A 24,770-nucleotide genomic window follows, 5' to 3' on the forward strand; every position below is an offset into this window, starting at 1 on the left:
CAGTATTAAATCACAAGACGTTTCTTGCATTTATTTGGCCCTTAACAAACCAACAAATCTTGCCTTTGTGAATCTTGAAAGAAAGACTTCAAATATTTATAATATAACATTCATATTTCACTCATTAAACGCCACATCACCAAAAGTCAGCTTTTCAAAAGCGTTTTATTTTCCAAGAGCAATGAAACAGGAAAAGGGAACAAAAAGGACCACAACAGACAACATATTGCAAATATTGAAGTCAAATAATCATCTGAAGAAAGAATGTTAAAATTTAAACATGCTGTATTTGAATATATTTAATATAAAAGACATCATTTGCTGAAATATACAACGATTGACAACATTCCATATGGCCAAGCATTCGTTTACCAAATTTGGCAAATAATACCATATTTCATGATTGTACATCACAAGCAATACATGAAAGGTATCGACAATATAATTTAACAACAAAAAAAAAAAGAAGTAAACATGAAAAAAAGTTTCGATATTAATGCACAATACTAAAGTGCCTGTAGAAGAATAGGAAAAGAAACTACAATCGCATGTAAAGTTCGAGATACTAAATATCTTGTGTTAATGCCCATATACTGTACATGTTCAATCTAGAATTTAGAACTTTTCCATAAAGTTTGATGTCTAGAAATATACAGCATACATCAAATTACATAGATATATATTCAGAAATCCATATGAAAATACTGTACAAAAACAAGAATTTGTAAAAACATTTAATTGCAATATGACAATATAACCTTATTGTATTCATATCATTTGGTCCGTAATAAAAAGACATAAAATACACCACACTACATTCATTTCACAACTGACCAACAAAAGGCAACACGTTGCCTCTTTGTATTAGCAATAAGGGCATTGAGACCTTGTTCAGTATGCTTTCCTTGATCACAGTTTGAACTCAAAAGCAGAATAAATGACGCTCTGTGCTGAATCTGATGGAATTATTGCCACAGGCAGTTCTACCTAAACTAAATTAGCTTTCCAGGTTTTAAAAGGATTGGGTGTGGACTTTTTAAATCAGCATCAGTGTTGGGGAAAGTAACTTTTAAAAGTAACGCATTACAATTTTGCGTTACTCAGTTACTTTTTATGGAAAGTAATGCGTTACGTTACTTTTGCGTTACTTTAAATCTGGGCAGGGCTTGCTTCTTTGTTTTCAATATAAAACAATTCTAATGTAAAAGCCCTTTTACACCAAAAGCGAACCTCAGGCTGAAAGAAAAGTAGCTATATATATAAAAAAGCACAAATGTTAATTTATCTAAAGTAATTTTTGCTTATTAGTATGGTTGAATTGCATCATCTAAGTTCAGCAGCAAAGACACTGGTTAATAAAATGGGATTAAATACATAAAGGATATTTGTTTAATTTAACATATTTAATTATTGCAGGGTTGCGTCATATTTTGAGTTTTAGTCTAGAATACAGTAACATCATGTTTACTCCCAATTTCCAGACAGGAGACTTGTCAATCAATAAATGGGGGGAAAAAGTAACTGGCGTTACCTTTTTAAAAAAGTAAGTCTTTTCTTAGAAAGTAAAAAGTAATGCGTTACTTTACTCGCGTTACTTGTAATGCGTTACCCCCAACACTGATCAGCATAAACATCTTTCATAAACACTGAAAGTCAATAAAGGGTTACTCCACCCCAAAAATGAAGATTGTGTCATTAACCACTTACCCCCATGGCATTCCAAACCCGTAAAAGCTGCTTCTTCGAAACACAATTTAAGATATTTTGGAGGAAAACCTGGAGGTTTGTTACTGTCCCATTGACTGCAAGTGGTTCAGTGGTTCAACCATAAGTTTACGAAGCTACTTTTTGCGTCCAACGGATACTCTCCAAAATGACGCTACGGTGACACGGAGGAGACGAATTGTTGAATAAAGTCGTTATTTTTGTTTTCTTTGCGTACAAAAAGTATTCTCGTATGTTCGTAAAATTATGGTTAAACCACTAATGGCAGATGGACTATTTTGACGACGCTTTCATACTTTTCTGGGCCTCGATAGTGTTATTTAACGTTACTTGGCAATCAATTGGACAGTCACAAACCTCCCGGTTTTCATCCCAAATATCTTAAATTGTTTTTGAAGACGAGCGAAGCTTTTACGGGTTTGGAACGACATGAGGGTAAGTGATTAATGACAAAACTTTCATTTTGGGGTGGAGTAACCCTTTAACCACACCAAACAAACAACTAATGCTTTATAATAAAATAACAGCCAATTTTAATCACGCTCCACGTGGCTCCATTTCATTACACTTTGGAACATAAGCAACTCGATTGTCTGTTTTCTAATACAGATATTTAGTAAATATAGATTGTATGAATTCAAACTCTCAAATCTTGCTACATTCTGTTCTGTCTGTGAGAATAATGTCTTTATTCTGCAGCCTGAAGCAGCTATGCACACGTACCCCTCTCATACACAATGGGTGAACAGCAGATTCACTAGCTCAGATTTGACAAATCAAGGCGTAAAACGTTTGTGGACAAATGCTACGACACAGTAAAAGTAAAAGTAACACGATCCGCAAACAACGGCTTTGTTTGCAATAACAAATAGAGAAAAAGAGTGGGTAGATCTCTAAAAACACGTCTGAAATCTCACAATGAAACGTTTCTGCCTTCTAAGGTGCCAAGAACAGACTGAGGTGAGGCTGGCTGGAAAACAGGCCCAGCGGACTTTAACCCAAGAGTATTGTCCTTCGAATTTCAAGGGGGATGTTGAGGAGCACCCGGGTGGTCTCACAGTGGGCCGTGTTGAGCTTCGTACTTGGTTAAGACGTTTTTACACCGCCCCAGCTCTCTTCGTAGCTCGGCAACTTCCTGTCGGAGAGCCGCGTTTTCTTTCTCCAGGAAACCAGCCCGGATGGCAATCTGATTCTCCTTTAGGCGCCGGGCGTCCCGTGACCTCTTGGCAGCCATGTTGTTCTTTCTTCGCCGTGCCCAGTATTTTTCATCCTGCTCAAAATATGCAGAATAAAAGGGTGGGGAAGAGATGGGAGCGCCTAGTTACATTATGTTAAGATTGCTCAGATTATGTTATGTTTTTAATGGCTATGTTAACCCTATAAAGCCCGCTGTATTATATGAAGCACAAAAAGCCTGTAAATGATCAAAATGATTACAGTTTAGCTAAAAAAAGTTTTACTACTACAAAATTTCATGATTAATTTAATGCAGGGGTGCCCAAACTCGTTTCTTGAGGGCCGTTGTCCTGCAGCGTTTAGCTCCAACCCCAATTAAACACACCTGAACCAGCTAATCAAGCTCTTAATAGGCATTCTAGAAACATCCAGGCAGGTGTGTTGAGTAAAACTGGAGGTAAACTTTGCAGGACACCGGCCCTCCCGGACAGAGTTTGGTCACACCTGATTTAATGTGTTGCTAGCAATTTCTAAATTTAAAACTGTTTGTACACCATTTTCTTTCAGCGTGGTACTTTTTTTTTTTTTTTAATAAATGTAAGAATACATTTTATATTCTAGTATATCAAGATGAAAACTCTGGACTTTTACCTGATTATCCATACAACTTTTATTTTATTTATTTATTTATTTATTTTTATTTATTTATTAATGTTTTTGCTGTGAAATCTAATGATTTTTTTGGTAATAAATTTAAGAATACATTTTATATTCTAGTATGTCAAGATGAAAACTTGCTGGATATACATTTAGATTTTATATTTTAGTTATACACAAATATATATATATATTTTTTTTTTGTGAAATCTATAAATTTAAAAAAAAAAAACGTAAAAATACATTTTAGATTCTAGTATGTCAAGATGAAAACTTACTGGACTTTTACTTGTTTTTATTTATTTTATTTTTTTTTTTTTCTGTAGAAATCTATAGATTTATTTTGTTGTTAATAAATGTAAAAATACTTTTATATTCTGGTATGTCAAGATGAAAACTTGCTGGATATACATTTACATTGTATATTTTACATATACATTTACTTTTTTTCTTGCTGTGAAATCTATAGATTTTTTTTTTTTTTAAATAGATGTAAAAATACATTTTAGATTCTAGTATGTCAAGATGAAAACTTACTGGACTTTTACTTAATGATCCATAATGTTTTATTTATTTATTTATTTATTTTACTGATTTGATTTTTTTTTCTATAGAAATCTATAGATTTTTTTTGTTGTTAATAAATGTAAAAATACTTTTATATTCTAGTATGTCGAGATGAAAATGATCTATTACTTAATTATTCTATTTATTTATTTATTTTTGCTGTGAAATCTATAGATTTTTTTTTTTTATAAATGTAAAAACATTTTAAATTCTAGTATGTCAAGATAAAAACTGTTTTGTAATACATGTAAGAATACATTTTATATTCTAGCATGCCAAGATGAAAACTAACAGGACTTTTACTTGTTTATCCACACATCTTTTTTATATTATTTTATTATTTTATTTGTTTATTTGATTTATTTTTTGCTGTGAAATCTATGGATTTTTTTTTAACAAATGTAAAAATATACTTTTACTTGATTATTCCTTTTTTTTTTTGGCTGTGAAATCTAATGATTTTTTGTTGTTGTTAATAAATGTAAAAATACATTTCATATTCTAGTATGTCAAGATGAAATCTTACTGGACTTTTTCTTTCTTTCTTTCTTTCTTTCTTTCTTTCTTTTTTCATCTTAAAGTGTATCAAATATGACACATCAGGCTTTTGAGGAAAGCTTTTTGAGGGCCTCCGACTAAAAACCATAAAAGCCTGACATATCAAATATGATGTCTACCAAAAAAACACTTTTTTGGATTTTGTATAAAGCTTCCATTAACAGCGCCAAAAAAAAGGTTGGCTATTGTTTCATATGTCAGGCCTTACAGGGTTAAAAGTTTCTACACATCTAATTTAGATAACAAGAACACATGATTACAAGAAATTATCCCACACTTATTTATGACTGACAGGCCAAGCACGAGAGAAAACAACCCTCATTGCCATGACAAGTTTTCTCACGCATTTGCTGCCGTGCAATCAGCTTTGAGCAATTTACTATTCTGCAAAGCTGGGTAGGGATCCACTTTTATATGAACAAATTAAAAACGGCAAATCCTTTAATCCTAAACCCAGCAGAACTGGAAGGATACCAGGAAAAACGGAAGATCACGTGGGCCAGGCCGCCGAAGGATGAATGAACGGACATAAGCTTCTTAGCAAGAGCCTGTTGCCCAGCTGGTCAATAGTGAAACGGGTGAAACGAATGAAAAGGGTGACCAAACAAACTAGACCCAAATTACCTTCAAATCATCAGGAATGAAGATTTTGCGTGCTTTCTTGATCATAGGCTGAGGTTTTAACTCCTCTTCGGAGAATTTGCGCTTGCGTGGGTCGAAAACCTCCTGGCCCGGCACGCTGGATAGAGCGAGGTCTGCCGGATCGGGCTCGTAGCTCACTGGTATCTGAATGGCCTCTGGGTCTACTGGACTTGGCGTGTTACGTGATGTAGGCAAAACTGTGAGAAGAAATAAAATCTATTCACTGCTGAATCCATGGTGGAAGTGTAATTCAGTATTGTAACAGACGGTGAAATAGCTGTCATGAGCATTTCATTCCACTAGGTGGTGCACAAGACCTTAATAAACAATGTGCAGATCAAAAGCTCCTTTTCTTTACATTTGTGCATACATTTCATGTTAAGATTAGATAAATTAAGATAAATATAAGATGCAAGATGAAAACTTACTAGAGATTTACTTGATTACCTATCCATACATTTTTTTTTTTTTATCCTGTGCATATTTTAGCAGAAATGTATTAATTAATTAATTTTGTTGCTCTAATCAATTAAAAAAAATATTATTTTACCATTTTAATTTTGTTTCATTGTAAAATTACATATTTAATATGATAAATTAATAAAACTGATTTAAAAATTAGTTTTAAAGACCTAACTAAACAAGAGGTCAACAGTTTTCCAGATACAAAATCCACAATTCCAACACTTCATATAGTTTTCCATAAACTATGATTGGACGTTGCCAAATGCTCAGACTAGGAAAACAGTTGTCGGTTTGCCATTTTTAGTCAGAGGAAAATAACATCATAGTCTAGGCTTGAGTTTTCCATTCACAATTGAACTCTAAGGCTTGGGTGGGAAAATTGAACAGTTTTTACGCTTGACTACTTATTTTATATATATATATATATATATATATATATACATACGTCAGAAAAAACATCTGCAATGCAGAATTTTTTCAAAACTTTTTTTCCCTCAAAATACAACATTGTATAGTCTTGCTTGTCATCAGACAAGCACCCAGAAATTAAAACAGTGCATATTATTACCTTTTTTATTTTAAAGTACAACAAATAATATGCCAACCATACAGAGGAAAGCTACACCCCAAACTTTGCTTACCATTTACCACGCATGCACTCTCATATTTAGATAGTAACATCTGACCCAGCTTGATGTCTTTTCCACGGCTTCTTTTTTTATCTATGGAGTGATATGGGCAATAGCTGGGTCTAGAAGTGACACTATAGGACACAGAAGCTGTTATACCTGGTGTTCTGCCCGGGCTGTGGAGGCAGTTCTGAGGAACCATGCCCGTATGGATGGAGGTGATGGCCCGGCTGCTGAGGTCCATGACTGAGATGGGGCCCTGAGGCATTGAAGCTTGCTGCTGCTGCTGCTGCTGTTGTTGCTGCTGCTGGTGATGGAGGCTTTGGTCGTGTTGTGCGGGACTAGAGGGGATGCCATTTTCAGAGAGAAACTCCTCAAGGTCCATATACTCCAACTGAAAGTTGTCTCCATCATAAGACAATGTTTTATCCCAAAGCGTTGGCCCTAAGAAAGCTGATTGAGGAGCGTTTCCTTCATCTTCCAGCTTTTTCACCTTCTCTCTCTCCTTCCCGTAGCCTGAAAGAATATTAGAAGTAGTTACACATCAATTTCGAATCCATTTTTTTACATTTTTCTTATCTGCTACTTCAGCTATGCATGTAAAAAAATCTTTTTTACTTTTGCAATTTAACTTACTTTTAAAAGTTTTTAGTTTCAACACAAATGTCTCCATTGTTAATATTCAAATTGGTCAAAAAGTCAACTAAAATTATGTTTATTGGTTTAGGTTTTATTTATTCACTCTGTAGTGAATTTTAAGTTAAACTTACATTTTTGTTCAAACAAAATTGTGTTTTACTGATTTAAAAGACTGTATTTAATAGCATTATAAAACGAAGCCATCATTTTATGCGTTTTTTAAAATATTATTCACAACAGTTGTAATCTCACTTATGTTACTCTATGTAAAGTGTTTTTTCTTCACGAATGAGACACTTATATTAATAAACAACACATAAAAAGAGTTAAATAAATCTTCAAAACAGCAAAAACACTGCTATTTATTCTGGAAATCACAGGAGGAATCATATGACAGTTGTTTACAGTAAAACTACCAAGAAAATTATTATTCTCCACACGCTGGAATAACAAAGTGAAAGCTTTGTTCACCTTCATCTTGGTGCAAAGGTAGTTTCAGAGGTTTTTCCAGGAGCGCCTTCAAAACGCCGTTAGTTTGCGGAGGTAGGAAAGCTGGATTCATTGTGAGCTGTCTGGACATAATGTCTCTTATTCCGTGCAAAAATTCTTTTCAAAAACTGAACTGAAATGAAAGGCTATGTAGAACAGCGTTCATTCGTCTGTTAACGACAAGTAAGTAAGAACCTGCTCTACAGCACCGGCATACGCGGCTTGAAGTGCGTGAGAGTATGTGTGTGTGTGTGTGTGTAAGAAATGTGATGATCATGACCATGTGTCAAGACTGAGGCATGTGACGTCAAACAGTCAGAGGCGGGGCTGGATGAACACTTTCGCTCCACTCGCTAGCGGTTTAGAGACTGTGTTGCCATATCCTCCAATTGTAATTATATTTTCCACACTGCTTTGGGGAAAAAAAAGTCTGCTAAATTAATAAATGTAAAATGTATTTTTTATAAAGAGAATGTGGAGAATATTTTTAAATTTTAAATTTTTAGGGCCAAAGTTAATGCAGAATAGGTTTGTAAAGCAAAATATCTATAAGATAATGCCTGATAATTCACTGTCTGACAAGATTACAGATTTATGTTGATCAAAAAAATAATTTTTCAAGATAATATTTAAGCTAACTACCCTTACGAAAATTTACCATGGTTTTACTATGGTAAGAGTGTAGTAACAATGTTTTTTTGGTGTATTGATTACTATTTATAACCACAGATTTACTACAAATAAAATAGTTAAACTATGGTTAGTGTAGCACAACCACGGTTAATTTGTGGTTATCATGGTTTAACTATAGTAACCATGGCTTTTTGTTTTATTAAGATAATATTTAAGCTAACTACGCTTACGAAAATTTACCATGGTTTTACTATGGTAAAAGTGTAGTAACAATGTTTTTTTTTTTTTGTTTTTTTTTGATGTATTGATTACTATTTATAACCACAGTTTTACTACAAATAAAATGGTTAGTGTAGCACAACCATGGTTAATTTGTGGTTATCATGGTTTAACTATAGTAACCATGGCTTTTTGTTTTATTAGTAGTAAAACTATGGTTAGTTTTTGTAAGGGTAGCGATACTGATTGTCCACGTTTGATTTCACTTTGATACACATGAACCAATCTGAAATACAAATGGATAAAGAGAAAGCTCTGGAATAGGTGGATATTTTCCCACAATCCCTTGTGGGAAATAAAACTAGCAATTTTTTTAATAGTTTGTCAGTGATGAAGCAAATATATTTGCTTGTGAACGATTCTTTACCACAGGTAAAGACAATTTACTGTATATCCATATATCCATAACAGTATCAAAAAGATAGGGATACTTTTTGAGGGGGTTTACAATACTCAAGAAAGGCTAGAAATGCTCATAATGAGAGATAATTGTTTATTTTACTTAGTGTTTTTGAACATATTTGTAATTCATTTGTTTCACACAAGTGGGAGGTCTTAAACCTTGCTTCATGACTAAGTCGCTTATGTTTCTAGAGGGATCTGGCAACACAGTATAAGAGTGGACGTTTTGCCCTCTGCTAGTGGAGTCTACATACAAATCAACTCTGCGAAAGCTGAATTTCATCTAAGTATAATCGAATATTTGATAACTTATACCAGCGTGAAGAAATATGAAGTCTGGAGGCTTGAAACTGTCACTGGAAGAAAGTGCAGTTCCCGTCACATGCACGTACACGCGGTGGAAAAACCAAATGCTTACAGTCAAATAAAGGGGCGTGGCTTAGCCTGAACACACCATGAAACAACACTGCTTTAGTTCATCTGAGCACTGACAAACTTTAACCATAAAGTTGTCAAACACAACTTGTTCTGTCATTGGTGAATAGCTTGTGTATTAGAGAGCATTATACTCTATGTTTACTCTATTTATCCTCTGCTTTAAAAATGCAAACGAGGCCTAATATTCCAATATACTATAAATCTAACAATTATCTAATTTAGTGTCAAAAAGAGTGCTGTTATGACCTACTCCACTTTTTTGTGCTTGCTTTTTTTTTGGTATCGGATGTACTTGTTCAAAATAATCATTATGCATCACCATTGACACTACAAATATCATTTAATTTAGGTTAAACTGGATTTGGAGAGGATGATTGTATATCAAGTCATTTTTGAAAGGTAGGCAGTGAGTCAGTCAGCATTTGGAGGCCAAAAATCAATATGCAAGGGAGGTAGGTTTAAAAAAAGTGTTTCAAATGGTTTTGTTTTCAAATGATAGTGTTTTTTTAAAAGCTGGCTATTATTAAACCTATCACATATAATTCTAGATGTAATATATGATCATTCTTTTCACATATAGGTGGTAACGACTGAACCGACAGGGTGTGACCTATAATGTTTCCAGGGATGCTCACATAAACAAAGCATAAACGCCCTGTTAACATATTTGAAATGTGAAAAATGAAAAGCTCCTGCGGGTGATTTAAACCTATGGTATGCACTCGACTGTTCCCGTAACCGCTGTTGCTAATATACTTTTTTTTTTGGGAGCCGCCTCCCTGTCATCCGTTGCAAATTGCAGTGAAAGCAAATGACTTTTAGTCTACCATCATGTGTACGAGATCAACTTTACAGTTCAAAGCTGATCCATATACACTGTTAAATGGACAGCAAATGTGAGAGATTTTTGAAATCCACTAACCTGAGTGTGAAAAGGCAAATGGATTTTTCTATCAGAGTCCTATAGAACTTGTCTTTCTTCTTTTTGTTACCTTGGCAACCGGTTGCTAAAGCAATCAGATGTGACGTTGCTTTGCAGAAAAGTAGGCCATGGCTGGCCACTCCTCCTCTAATTTGGAACAACTAAACCACATGTTGTAACATGTGTCTGACAAACTGGGAACAGATTGCAACTAGTTAGGAGGCAGCCAGATCTAAACGGAAACTGTAAATACTCTCTAGAATGATTAATTCATTATAATGTCTTTTTTTTATTTTTACGTAGGACGGGTTGCACCAAAACTTGCTAATGATGTTGATGCTAATAATGATGCTAATGATTTTGGCACTTTTGGACTGACGTAATCATATTGCTAAGTCTTTAGCACAATGACAAGATTTTGACTTGTGAATGAAAGTCATACAGTCCGCTTCAGAATAGTTCACACCTGTTATTATAATTGTGTTACTGTCTGATTCAGTAGGATTAAAATCAGTGGAATAATATTAATTATTATTTCTTTTTTTAATTATAGTTGTATAGTAAACTCGCAATTCTAAGGAAAAAAAGAATTGTGAAATACAGATTTTTTTCAGACATTTCTGAATTTCAAAATTCTGAATTTACATCTCGTAATTCCGATTTTTTTTTTAAATTCTGAATTTACATCTCGCAATTCTGACTTTTTTAAATATTTAATTTACATCTTCATTCTGACCTTTTTTTTAAAAAAAATCTGAATTTACGTCTCGCTATTCTGACTTTTTTCGAAGTTCTGAATTAACATCTCGCATTTGACTTTTTTTTCAAAATTCTGAATTTACATTTCGCAATTCTGACTTTTTTTCAAAATTCTTAATTTACATTTCACAATTCTGACTTTTTTTTTTTAGAAAAATCTGAATTTACATCTCGTAATTCTGACTTTTTTCAAAGTTCTGAAATTACATCTCACAATTCTGACTTTTTTCAAAGTTCTGAATTTCCATCTCGCAATTTACTTTTTTTTTTTTTTCAAAATTCAGAATTTACATTTCACAATTCTGACTTTTCGTCAAAGTTCTGAAATTACATCTCGCAATTATGACATTTTTTTCAAAATTCTGAATTTACACCTCAGAATTCTGACTTTTTTTTTCAAAAATCTGAATTTACATCTCGCAATTCTAACTTGTTTTCAAAGTGATGAATTTACATCTCGTAATTCAGATTTTTTTCAAAGTTCTGAATTTACAACTCGCAATTCTGACTTTTTTTTTTTTTACAAAAATCTGAAATTACATTTCACAATACTGACTTTTTTTAAAAGTTCTGAATTTACAACTCGCAATTCTGACTTTTTTTTTTTTTTTACAAAAATCTGAAATTACATTTCGCAATTCTGACTTTTTTTTCAAAGTTCTGAATTAACATTTCACAATTCTGACTTCTCTTAAAAGTTCTGAAATTACATCTCATAATTTTGACTTTTTTTTAAAAAAAAAATCTGAATTTACATCTCGCAATTCTGACTTTTGGTTCCAAAATTCAGAATTTACGTCTAACAATTCTGACTTAAAAAAAAAAATCTTAATTTACACCCCACAATTCTGAGCTTTTTGGATTTTTTTTTTCCTGCCATGGAATAAAAAAGGTAATTGTGACTTTTTCCCACATTTCTGACTTTTCTCAGAATCGTAAGTCTACATCTCACAATTTTGACTTTATTTGTCAGAATTGCGAGTTTATATCTTACACAGCAGAGTTTATATCTCACAATTCTGACTTTGCAAGTCCAAATTGTAAGATGAAATGTTAAAAACCTTTTTCATTTTTTCATCCTATGGTGGAAACAAGCTCCCATAGCCCATTTATTGGCTATTGTAAAGTCCTTGGAAAGTTTACATTTTTCCCATTATATTTTTCTCTGTGGTTTTCATTCAATAAACTTCAACTGAATAGCATATTAATTAGTTTAGTGTTAAGTATTTAGGCTAGTGTAATAGTTAATAATTAATGGTTAATTAAAAATGTGTTTTTCTTGAAGGGACTATTTTTGTATTAGATGCAAGGCTGGCAAGCATATAAACATTTATATATATATATATATATATATATATATATAAAAACAGTACCTGCTATGGATGGAGAGAAAAAAAAATCAATACTTCTTGCCTAGGGTGTGAAGTGTGTGTGAAGTGCACACTCAGCCTGAAATAGACAGGCCCGGCTAATATTCTTTCAAAAAGCAAAAATGTGGATGGATTTTTAATAGTTGATCTTTATTAGAACCACAAAAGTATTCACACATTACAGGAAAAACATATATTTTAATGATCTACGCAAAGAGATCTCTTAGGCTAAATTTACGCTGTTAGGCAGAGTGAATTCACAACAAAGCAAATATGCCATGTTGTCTTTTTTTCCCAAGAAATTATACACATAAGGCTTAGGGTATGTTAAACTCACATTTCTACTGGAAGCGCAGAACTAATTGCACATGCAAGAGAAGACACGTTCACAGTTATGCATAATGGCTAGAACGTCCACTAAGGATAACAGCAGAATTTCAAACGCGTCTTTATATGGAAAACAATTACATTACAGTGAACCGAAGAAGTGTCTTACTCTCATGGTTCGAGGAGGAAGTTTGAAAAAGTAAACAAATTCCTGTTTCAACAAATCTGTGAACAAAAGTTTCAGAAAGTGGATCAAACACAAGTCAAATTGAATGAACATCACAGAAGCAGTTCATCCTGATTAACTATTCCAAAGTTCCTGCTTTACCAAAGAGGCCACGTCCTTTGACTTCAAACAAGTGCAATAACGTTTGACTTTTTCTGAAAGTCGGAAAAACAGATTGGGCCTGTCCATTGTTTTTGTCAAGGTACAAAATAACAAGAGATGAGGGGAAATTCCTAAAATGTCAGAAAAACAGTGAACAGACACAAAAATGGGGAAAATCAAATGTGAGATCTTAACCCATCAAAGAGCTGGAGTATTTGAGATATATTTGCTGCATATTTTAATATCAGTTGTACACTCTGAGAATAAAGGGTACAAAGTTGCCACTGAGACGTTACCCTAAGGTGCAAAAGTTAAACGGTACAGGTTTTTACCTTACTTAACCTTATTCACCCCCTAAAGGTACATAATTAGTTGTAGCATGGGTATGTTTGTAGAAATAGCCAAAAATACATTGTATGGGTCAAAATGATCTCTTTTTTTAACGCCAAAAACCACTAGGGTATTACGTAAAGATCGTGTTCCATAACTTTATTTTTGATAGTAATATGCATTGCTAAGAACTTAATTTGGACAATTTTAAAGGTGATTTTCTCAATATTTAGATTTTTTTGCACCCTCAGATTCCAGATTTTCAAATAGTTGGCCAAATATTGTCCTATCCTAACAAACCATACATCAGTGGGATGCTTATTTATTCATATTTATTTATATATATGATGTATAAATCTCAGTTTCAAAAAATTAACCCTTATGACTGGTTTTGTGGTCCAGAGTCACATATAAGTACCTTAAAGATACATATTAATACATAAAGTGTACATATTAGTATCTTTTCAAAGAAGTTTGGTACCTTTTTTCTGAGAGTGTATAGATTTTCATTCAATGAATGAGATTTTTTTTTCTGATTGTCTTTTTTTATAATGCACATATCACTTGATGTTTATATCCTGGTGTGTTTAGGGGTTTTTCATCTTTTTTAACCGAACAGTTGAGCAGAAAGTGGCACACCGTCTTTGGAATCAGTCTATGCTGTGGATTCTGGAGAGTTGAGGGTTTGGTCATTTGCTTCTGGTTCTGACAGACCCAAAGATCTCATTACAGGGTGCGTCCATGATGTTGTCTGAGTTACATGACTAGAGGAAAAAGAAATGTTTCATTAATAAATGACATTCACCAAACAAAAAACAAGATGTACACAAGATGCACACCTATTTTACCTTGTCAAAAACAGCTCTGTTCACTGCGACCTGTTTCGGTGCATGTCTCTTTAAATGATAATGAGCTACTGCTCTCCCCGCCCCTTTCTTCCTTTTTTTGTGTAGTCGGTGGAGTGTTACCATCAAAAACAAAACTAATCAACTCATTTCTCAGTGGTTCTGACGTTGGAAGAAAATGAAGACTTTTATGGTGCGTTCACACCAAATGCGAAATGAATATACGCATTGCATCACTCACTCTAGAATACTCGTGGGATGTGTGTGTTACATTTTACTACTGCATATACACTGACATTTTTCAACTTGCATGGACGATGCAATTGAGGTGAATATCGCATGCTTGCGCAAACATGGTGCACATTTCGCATCCAGTGCAAATTCGCCTCTATTCGCGTTTTTGCATTGACTTTGTATGTAATCTACTCACATTAATAATTAAATTTGCATTTGGTGTGAACACACAATTAAGTTCACTTTTACATCTAACTACAAAACACCTGCATTGATTGCCAGACATTGTTGTCACTACAGCTGCTCGAGCGTGGAGAAAACGGCGGACAGCAACTAAGCTGAGGGTGGAAATATGCTAATACGGGACAGTTCGTCAGCGGTCGTGGGCGGGGCCTGAACAGTATGAAAATCAAAACGCTTGATAATTAAGACTGTTTAGATTTTTGGGGATAAAAAGAGGAGGATTTTTTTTTTTTTTTTTTTTGTAGGGTATTTGTGTCCACACACTGCTAAGACACATTTATGTGAAAACACATGTAAAGTAAATTGTGCATCTGATGTCCCCTTTAAAAGAAGTCTTGATGAAGGCTGGATTTGTTTGTTAAATATTGTGAATATTGTAAAATAATATTACAATTTTAATAATTGTTTTCCATTTTAATATATTTTAAAATGTAATTTATTACTGGCATTGCAAAGTTGAATTTTCAGCAACCATTACTCGTCTTTAGTGTCACATGATTCTTCAGAAATCATTCTAATATGCTGATTTGTAAACATTTTAATTCTTTTTAATGTTGAAAACAGTTGTGCTACTTAATATTTTTGTGAAGACCATGATCCATTAATCTCAGGATGCTTTAATTAATAGAATGCCCATTTCATTTACAAGTTGATATGATTCTTTAGGGTCTTAATGAAAAGTCTATAACATGCTTTGGTTAGAATTTCTCAATGGTAGTGTAAATAACACCTTTTTTACCTTGCCAAAATCAACTCTGCAAAAATCATCCTGTTCTGGTCGAGGTTGCTTTAAATGTTAATGAGCTCTGCTCGCCCCGCCCCTCTCTTCTCTCTGTGGAGTGACGAGCCGGTTTACTTTAGCTACATTTAGCCAGTAAACTTGCTATCTAGCACGTTATTAGAAAAGGCAAGCACAAAGATTCACACAAAAACCCTTATACTCACTTCTGCTGTAAGTGAAGCTGGATCGCAAATGACTCGCGCGAACATAGACACATTTATGTAGATCGGGAGGCGCATTCCCTTCACAAACAAACTTAATCCACTGTATCTTCAGCGGCTCAGATGTTGGAGTAAATGACGACCACTATGTTCATTATTACATCCAGCAACACAACACCTCAATTGCTCAATTGAAAATATTCCTGTCTAACTTACATCCCTGCTCCGGCATCGAAACAATGGAAGGCTAGCTGAGGGCGGAAATGTGCTAATACGGGACAGTCCGTCAGCAGTCGTGGGCGGGGCCTGAGCAGTATAAAAGTCAAAACGGCTTGATAATTGAGTCTGTTTAGGTTTTTTGGGAATAAAAAAGGAGGAAATTGATTTTTATCATAGGGTGGTTGTGTAAATTTTGCATCTGATGTCCCCTTTAAAAGAAGTCTCTTATGCTCACCAAGGCTGTATTTATTTGTTAAATGTTGTGAATATTGTAAAATAATATTACAATTTAAATAATTGTTTTCCCTTTTAATATATTTTAAAATGTAATTTATTACTGGGATTGCAAAGCTAAATTTTCAGCATCATTACTCCAGTTCTTTAGTGTCACATGATCCTTCAGAAATCATTCTAATATGCAGATTTGGAAACATTTTTTATTCTTTTTAATGTTGAAAACAGTTGTGCTACTTAATATTTTTGGGAGACCATGATCCATGTATATCAAGATGCTTTAATTGATAGAAAGTTAAAAAACTTTAATTAATCTGATTTTTTTTTTGTAACAATGCAAACATTTTTTCTGTACTTACTTGCTTAATAAAGCATAAAGCTTTACTTGCTTAATAAAAGAAATTTTTTACTGACCCCAAACATCTGAAACATGCTTGGGATATTTTAGGTGCGCAGGTGACTGTTGTGGCTCATGGGTGTGGCATTGCGTGCGACTTCAAATCTCTCAAAAGACTGATGGATGTCTGCATTAAACTGGGCTGTTTTGAAAGTTATGCAAATAGAAGAATATGCTCATGGGAAAGGAAGATTTGTTTTCTCTCTCTTGAGATCAAGAGGTTTCATAAGTTTCGTCAATAACAATATAATGATTCTGCTGGTTTCGGAGCACAGCAGCAATATTTGCAATTCTGTGTTGTTTTGTTCAGCATATTTGATTGTAAAAGTGCATTAAAAAAAATCTATTAAGAATGTTTACTACAGCTAAAAAAGTTTATCTTATGCTGCACAAACAACATGCAAAGTGCCCTTCAAAACATGAGAAATGTTATTTACTTTTGTGAAACAAACCAGAAACAAAGGAACTGGTTTTTGTGAATGTATCTGAAGGGTCTCATAACTTACTTCACATAGTACTTCACTCCATCAGCAGTGTACGCCTCGTCCCAGCCAAAAGGTAAACCTATGAACAAAAAAAAAAGAGAAATCAGATACATTCACTCTACATGAGGACAACAAACAAGATACTAGAGAAGTCTGCCAAAAAAAAAAAAAAAAAAAAAAAAAAACGACGTTGCAACATTCTCGTTGATCCTCTTGATCCTGAAAGGCCAATGGCCGTGAGAATTTCCTGGCAACTGGATGAAATGGGGTCATAAATAAATATGCTAAGTGCCCCAGCATATCTGCATAATCTGAAAAGCTTTTTTTTAATATGAAAAATAAGGAATGTACAGTGAAAGGTTAACAAGCGTCAAATGGGGGCAAATCAGATTTGCTTCCATTGGATTTGAATCTTGGTTTAAAAACACCATCCGTATATACAAATACACATTTCCCCAAATGCACTTTTGATCTTTGTATTGAGGACTGATGAGTGCCAGGTTATAATTAATGGACGTGAGCCAAAGAAAAAGTAAGCGGACACTACTGAAGGCTCAATATGGCACAATACGTGCCACCATACAAGGTAACAAATCCCTGACAGAATTTGATCTTGACACTCCCTTTGGTACGTGCAAGAAGTACAATTCACAGTAAGTCTGCTGGCATACACAATGTCCTGACATGACTTTATAATGGGTTTCTTGTCAGAAATATGATCTTATTAATACGCAGGGTCTAGATTTCATACACAATCAACATTTTGACAGGAAAGGCCAAAGAATAATTCACGCGGTCTCAAATTTCTACAAACAAACATCCCTGGCTACATATAATTTAGTGCCCATGGGAATTTACAGTACATATTGGGTGTACATTTGAACAAATGAGTAGAAAATGTATGGAAGAAATTTTGGCTAACAAATAAGGTTCTAAACCTCATCATATGTCACTTAAAAAGGTTAAAGGGATAGTCCCCCTAAAAAATAAAAATTCTGTCATTAATTACTCACCCTCAAGTCGTTCAGAATACAAATTAAGATATTTTTGATGAAATCCGAGAGCTTTTTGACCCTGACAGCAACGCAACTACCACTTTCAAGGCCCAGAAAGGTAGTAAGGACCTAGATAAAATAGTCCATGTGACATCAGTGGTTCAACCGTAAGTTTATGAAACTACAGGAATTTCTGCCACATGCATCGTGGTACTCGTGAATGCACGTCGAAAACTGTCATGAAAGAGAGGAAACTGTTGATTAAAGTCGTTCTGGGCCTTAAACGTGTCATTGTTGTCTATGCAGGGTCAGAAAATGCTCAGATTTCATCAAAAATATCTTAATTTGCGTTCTGAAGATGAATGAAGGTCTTATAAGTTTGGAACATCATGAAGGTGAGTAATTAATGACAGAATTTTCATTTTTGGGTAAACTATCATTTTAAGTACTTTGCATCACTTAGTATTACTGTTGGTTGTTTCTATTGTAAAGCAATTCATCCTAACAACAAACATCAAAAATATCAAATGTTGGGGATACAATTTGGCCATTTTTAATTATTGGAGAAGATTTTTCTGCCTTCATGTCTATAGTGATAAAAGCCCTACTTTATCACATTTGTGAGCCTGGACCACAAAACCACTCATAAGGGTCAATTTTTTAAATTGAGATTTATACATCTGAAAAGCAGATTTATAATTTGAAAACTGAATAAAAGCTTTCCATTGATGTATGATTTGTTATGACAGGACAATATCTGGCCGAGATACAACTAAAATCTGGAATCTGAAGGTGCAAAAAAATCAAAATATTGAGAAAATCGCCTTTAAAGTTGTCCAAATGAAGTTCTTAGCAATGCATATTCGCAATCAACAATATAAGTTTTGATATATTTGTGGTGGGAAATTTACAAAATATCTTCATGGAACACGATCTTAACTTAATATCCTAATGATTTTTGGCATAAAAGAAAAAAACAACAATTTTGACCCATTCAACATATTGTTGGCTATTGCGACTTATGACTAGTTTTGTGGTCCACCATCACATTTGTATTGGACATAGACATCCACAGAAATGGAAATAACTGGGCTTTCATTTAAAAACCTTATTGTATTAAAGCAGCCTTGAGAAAAAAAAAAACAATGTTGTTTTCTAAAACTTGCATTCATCTCTATTTTTGGTGGAAATCAATTAAAATCTTTAAATTCTACAGCTTACTGTTTTTTTTTAGGATTCCTTTTTTTGTACTTAGCGTTCTGACGTATTCACATTGAGCACAAACCGTTACTGCCTAGGCCTTGGGACATAATAACACTCAAGAGTAGCTCATCACATGCCTCTTTAATTCAATCAACTCTTTGTTTTCTAAAGGTTTTGCTCTAGTAACCAAGAGTGAATGATTCCACTAGATCAACACTATGATACTGGAAAGACAATTTCAGCGGGCTCAAAATACGCCTCAGTAAATCAGATATAATTGGGATAAGCTGCACTCTCCAAAATTGATTTGCTGCTCTCTCTTAAAGGGACCGTATAATAAATTCTGTTATTTGCTCATCCTCATGTTGTTCCAAACCTGCACGGCTTTCTTTTTTCTGTAGAACACTGTAGCAATGCTTTCATTTGTGCTCTGAGGAAATAAAAAGTAATACAGAACAGCACAGAGTTGAAATGATGACAGAATTTTCATTCCTTTTAAATGATGAAATAAGGCCAATTATTATATCATAAATGCTTATTCCAAAGCATGTCTCCCCTCTGTCTTATTGATGAGACAGTGGTACACAGCCTGACACATGGCTTGGAGAACATTCATCACGTGGAGAACACTGCCTGTCTCTGAGCTGGGCTAGAGTTGCTTTCTCTGGTTTCAATCGGTGTGATGAGAATGGCCCTCCATGTGCAACTCAAAGTCTGCCTCATCCTCCCCCGCAGGGAAGCATTCAGCCAAAACGTGAGCATCACTCACTGAGAGGTCACATGCTGCCAGGTGTGTGGGACACGTTTCCCTGTTCCCTAAGCAATCACTTTAGCTCTTTCTTTCCTGCCTCAGCCTCACTGATCCTTTGACCCCAAGAGTCTTCTATCTTTTTCTAATCCAGCCTTCTGTCCATCTCTCTCCGCATCATTTGGTATCTTAGAAATTTAAGTTACCAAGAAAGAGTAGAAGGAAAGAGTTTTTCCATCATCCCATTTATTGTGATGGTGTTTTGTATTTAAAGAGATAATTCATCCAAGAATGAACATTACCATACTTTACTCATCCTCAAGCCATCCTAGGTGTATATGACTTTCTTCTTTCAGACGAATACAATCAGAGTTATATTAAAAAATGTTCTGGTTCTTCCAACCTTTATAATGAAGGTGAATGGGTGTTGAGATTTTGAACCAAAATAAAGTGCATCCATCCATCATAAAAAGTACTCCATACAGAACCTGGGGGTTAATATATTTGAGTATCAAAATCCTCTGAGATGTTTCTTTACAAATTCTCGTTTTGTACTTCTAATTGTTAATGGTGTTTTGTTTTGCTCTCTCCTCTGCGCTTCTGCAGAGGAGCTGTGTGGAGTACTTTTTGTGATGAACGGATGCACTTTATTGGATTTCAAAAATCTCAACACCCATTCACTGCCATTATAAAGCTTGGAAAAATCAGGACATTTTCTAATGTAACTCCGATTGCATTTGTCTGAAATAAGAAAGAGTAACACTTTACAATAACGTGTCATTAGTTAAAGGAGAAGTCCACTTCCAGAACAACAATTTACAAATAATTTGCACACCCCCTTGTCATCCACGATGTTCATTTCTTTCTTTCTTCAGTCGTAAAGAAATTATGTTTTTTGAGGAAAACATTTCAGCATTTTTCTCCATATAATGGACTGATATGGTGCCCTGATTTTGAACTTCCAAAATGCAGTTTAAATGCAGCTTTAAACAATCCCAAATGCGGTTGTAAACGATCCCAACTAAGGAAGAAGGGTTTTATCTAGCGCAATGATTGGTTATTTTAATAAAAATAATACAATTTATATACTTTTTAATGCCAAACGCTCGTCTTGTCTTACTCTGCCTGGACTGTTTTTGTTCCAGTACAAGACAGTTAGAGTATGTCGAAAAACTTCCATCTCATGTTCTCCCTCACCTTCAGAATCGTCCTATATCACTGTTTTACCTTTTTTGTTAAAGGTGTTTGATCTTCTTTGCATGTTCACTTTGCAAAGACTAGGTCGGTACTTCTGCAGTGATGTAGGATGATTTTGAAATGATTTTTGAAGTTGAGGGAGAAAATATGGTCAGAGTTGTTCGACATACCCAAACTGTCTTGAGTCAGAATACACAGAATTCAGGGAGAGAAAGGCAAGACGAGCGTTTGAGATTAAAAAGTATTTAAATTGTATTTTTTAAATGAAAATAACCGATCGTTTTGAGATAAGACCCTTCTTCCTCGGCTGAGATCATTTACAACCGCATTTGGGATTGTTTGAAACCGCATTTAAACTGCATTTTGGAAGTTCAAAATCAGGGCACCATATCAGTTCATTATATGGAGAAAAATGCAGAAATGTTTTCTTCAAAAAACATCATTTCTTTACTACTGAAGAAAGAAAGACATAAACATCTTGGATGACAAGGGGAGTTCATTATATGTGAATCTTTGTTTTGGAAGTAGATTTCTCCTTTAATGTATTAACATGAACAAACAATGAACAGTGAATTCATTACAGTATTTATTAATCTTTGTTTATTATATTAGTTAATAAAAATACAGTTGTTCATTGTTAGCTCATGTTAGTTCACTGTACATTTAGTTGTGATTTTAATAATGCATTAGTAATTAACATTAACTAAAATAAATAAATGCTGTAGAAGTATTGTTCATTCTTTTTTTTTTTTTTTGTGTTTTTCTTTGAAAGGACAGTGAAGATATGACAGGAAGTAATAGGGAGAAAGAGACGGGAAGGGATCGGGAAAGGTCCACGAGACGGGATTCGATCTCGGGACACCCGAGGTGCAACCGCACCATATATTGTCGGCGTAGACAATTCTTAGTTCATGTTAACTGATGAAGTTAAATAATGTTAACTAATGATCCTTAGTGTAAAGTGAAAAAAGTCATATCCACCTAGGATGGCTTGAGGGTGAGTAAATAATGGGGTAATTTTCATTTTTGGGTGAACCCTTTAAAATAATAAAATATTACACAATATTTTAAAAATTTGATCAATTGAAATCAATTTGAAAAATCATTACATTACAGCCTTCAGTCCTGAAAATGTGCTTTTAAGTTTTAGAAACTCTCAGATATATTATTCCATTTAATCAAATTCACTATGCCATTTAATGAGATTCACTATTAAAATGCACAGAAATATCCACTGTACAGAATGTTCATTCAAAAGCATTTTGAAAGAGAAAAAAAAAACGGCTGAAAAACAAGTCCTTCATTGAGTAACCTCAGCGTTTAGGCTGAGACCATGTATTCAAAAAATAAGAGGAGGCCAGAGATGCTCTTTTGTCTGGTTTCCAGTGTGTCCCTGAACAGTCTGCTTCCTTTACCATGTAAGAAAAATCATGCTGGTCTATAACCAGGAATACGACCCACATGCTTTCTTAAGAAACAAAAAACAGGATACTTCAGCAAAATTACTACCTGACTACATTATTATTAAATCTACCAATCAGGTGTTTTTTTTAATACTTGAAATTGATTCCATTTCATGACTCATTTTGAGTTTTATGAGAGTGTTCTGGACATCCTGTGTTGAATTAGAAAAATGCTTGTTTCCAAAACTGCGCTTCGGATGGACTGCTATCAGTAATGTTTTGACAATGCGGATCAATTTAACTAGGCCAAAAAGATAGTATTCTTTCATTTAAACTCTGTCAGTCAAAACAAGAACCATTTAAAAAGGCTCTTTTACATGTTTTTGTTCCACTAAGGACCCATTCTAAAAGTATATATCTTTGTCTAGCCTGTGACATGATATACAATCGCGACAAAGATGTGGACAGTTGCTTTCTAGCCGCTTCGTCTCCAGGCAACGACAGCAGCAGTGAGGTGAACAGCAAATACACCTTGTATTGTGTTTCCTTATGAGATTGACCTAATTTTATTCACTCTACACATCTAAATAGATTAGATTTCACGATTAAGGTGGTTTGCCTCATTTTCTATAATATAGAAGATGTAAAACACTTACATCATGAGTAATTGAACAGACAGGACATGATAAAATTCAACAAGAAAGCACATTATTAAATTAACTTAAATGTAGATCACTAGACTGAAAAAGATAAAGATATTCCATTATAATTGTCTGAATAGGTTCTGTAAATTTGAACAATACGCAGAATCTTGGTCGTAACGATGGTATAATGTTTAAATGTGTCTAGTTTAAGAGGCTCGTAATGAGACGGGATCACGAAAAGACTGCCAATGTTTTGACCTCCACAGGTCATTAGATGCATTTATGTAAGGTCAAACATTGCTGGAAGGTAAGGTACATATTTTCCTGAGAATTACAAAGGTAAATGGGGTCAGGAGTTCAAGCAATGGCTAAATGAGCAGACTGAATGTGGTTCTTATGGTCATGTGTGTGTGCATGTGTGTAAGTAATATTTTATAAATATATGGGCCATTCTACAGAATTGGCTCAAAGTTGGGGTTGGAAACGTCTTGAAAAGAAAAAGTCTTTTTCCACAAATTTTGTATTTATGCAAATTGTATAATATCCAATGTACACATTTCTAGTAATTGTGCCGTTTTGGAATATTTGTCCTCTCCCCAAATTTTTCACTACTGAAACACAGTAATGTATAATTTAATAAGAATAATATAATGTAGTTATGTAAGTTCATCTTCCTTGTAACATCTTGGTTACGTATGTAATCCTCGTTCCCTGAAGGAGGGAATGGAGATGTCACCTCAGTATGACCGACTAATTGGGATCTCAATTAGTTGGACATACCGACGTGATGTTGAGGGTGACTGACTTAAAGGAAATGCCTTGGTTATGTATGTTACCCTTGTATCCTGAAGGAGGGAACGGAGATGTCACGTCGGTGTGACCGACTAATTGGGATCTCAATTAGTCGCTCATACTGAGGGGACATCTCCATTCCCTCCTTCAGGATACCGTATGACCGTATGTACCGACATGACGTAGAGAGTGACTGACTGAAAGGGAACAAGGGTTACATACATAACTGAGGCATTTCCTTTAAGTCAATCACCCTCAAAGTCGTTCCTTGAAGAAGGGAATGGAAACGTCACGTCGGTATGGCCGACTAATATATATTTTATATCGACATGACATCAGGGTGAAAAGGAACGTCTCGGTTACGTATGTAACCCTTGTTCCCAGGAGGAAACAGAGACGTCACATCTGTATGACTGACTAATTGAAATCTCGAATTGAAATCTCAATTAGTTGTCATACAGATGTGACGTCAAGAGTGACTGACTGAAAGGGAACATCTTGGTTGCATATGCAACCCTGATTCCCTGAAAGAAGGTATGGAGAGGTCATGTCGGTATGACCGACAAATTGGGATCTTAATTAGTCGGTCATACCGACGTGACATTCGAGAGTGATTGACTGAAAGGGTACGTCTCAGTTAGCTATGTAACCCTCGTTCCTTGAAGAAAGGAACGGAGTCGTCACATTGGTATGACCGACTAATCGAAATCTCAATTAGTTTGTCATACTGATGTGACATCGAGAGGGACTGACTGAAAAGGAATGTCTCGGTTATGTATGTAACCCTTATTCCCAGAGGGAGGGAACGGAGACGTCACATTGGTATGACCGACTAATTGAAATCTCTAATTGAA

The 24,770-nt window shown here is 34.5% G+C and overlaps 2 protein-coding genes across 6 annotated transcripts in view; both read right to left on the minus strand.

Moving 5' to 3' along the window:
- Positions 1–1,819: 1,819 nt before the first annotated feature.
- On the minus strand, positions 1,820–7,820 carry hlfb (HLF transcription factor, PAR bZIP family member b). 2 transcript variants are annotated; one of them, XM_051124764.1, is made up of 4 exons: positions 7,530–7,820; positions 6,579–6,935; positions 5,308–5,522; positions 1,820–2,998 (listed from the first exon to the last, which is right to left on the minus strand). In XM_051124764.1, the coding sequence occupies exons 1-4, from the start codon at positions 7,636–7,638 to the stop codon at positions 2,780–2,782; spliced, it is 900 nt and encodes a 299-aa protein (XP_050980721.1). In that variant the 5' UTR covers positions 7,639–7,820; the 3' UTR covers positions 1,820–2,779. The 2 variants fall into 2 exon arrangements, with proteins under 2 accessions (XP_050980721.1, XP_050980722.1); XM_051124765.1 differs by having other exon boundaries at positions 1,820–2,995; positions 7,530–7,819.
- A 4,684-nt stretch (positions 7,821–12,504) lies between these two features.
- stxbp4 (syntaxin binding protein 4) overlaps positions 12,505–24,770 on the minus strand; it is a 42,128-nt gene continuing 29,862 nt past the window's right edge. For all 4 annotated transcript variants that reach the window (XM_051123610.1, XM_051123613.1, XM_051123609.1 and 1 more), the window contains 2 exons: positions 16,956–17,013; positions 12,505–14,099 (listed from right to left, as the gene is read on the minus strand). In XM_051123610.1, coding sequence (XP_050979567.1) covers positions 13,991–14,099; positions 16,956–17,013 — 167 coding nt within the window. In that variant the 3' untranslated portion in view covers positions 12,505–13,990. The remainder of the gene's footprint in view (positions 14,100–16,955; positions 17,014–24,770) is intronic.

Source organism: Labeo rohita, chromosome 12 (assembly GCF_022985175.1).
Source record: "Labeo rohita strain BAU-BD-2019 chromosome 12, IGBB_LRoh.1.0, whole genome shotgun sequence".
NCBI lineage: Eukaryota > Metazoa > Chordata > Actinopteri > Cypriniformes > Cyprinidae > Labeo > Labeo rohita.

Bases quoted from the DNA above. Each gene is read 5' to 3' on its own strand.
- hlfb (XM_051124764.1), bottom strand. From the start codon at position 7,638: ATGTCCAGACAGCTCACAATGAATCCAGCTTTCCTACCTCCGCAAACT. The intron at 6,936-7,529 runs GTGAACAAAGCT...ATATTCTTTCAG, and splicing joins ACCTTTGCACCAAGATGAAG to GCTACGGGAAGGAGAGAGAG. The intron at 2,999-5,307 runs GTAATTTGGGTC...GCATATTTTGAG, and splicing joins TCATTCCTGATGATTTGAAG to CAGGATGAAAAATACTGGGC.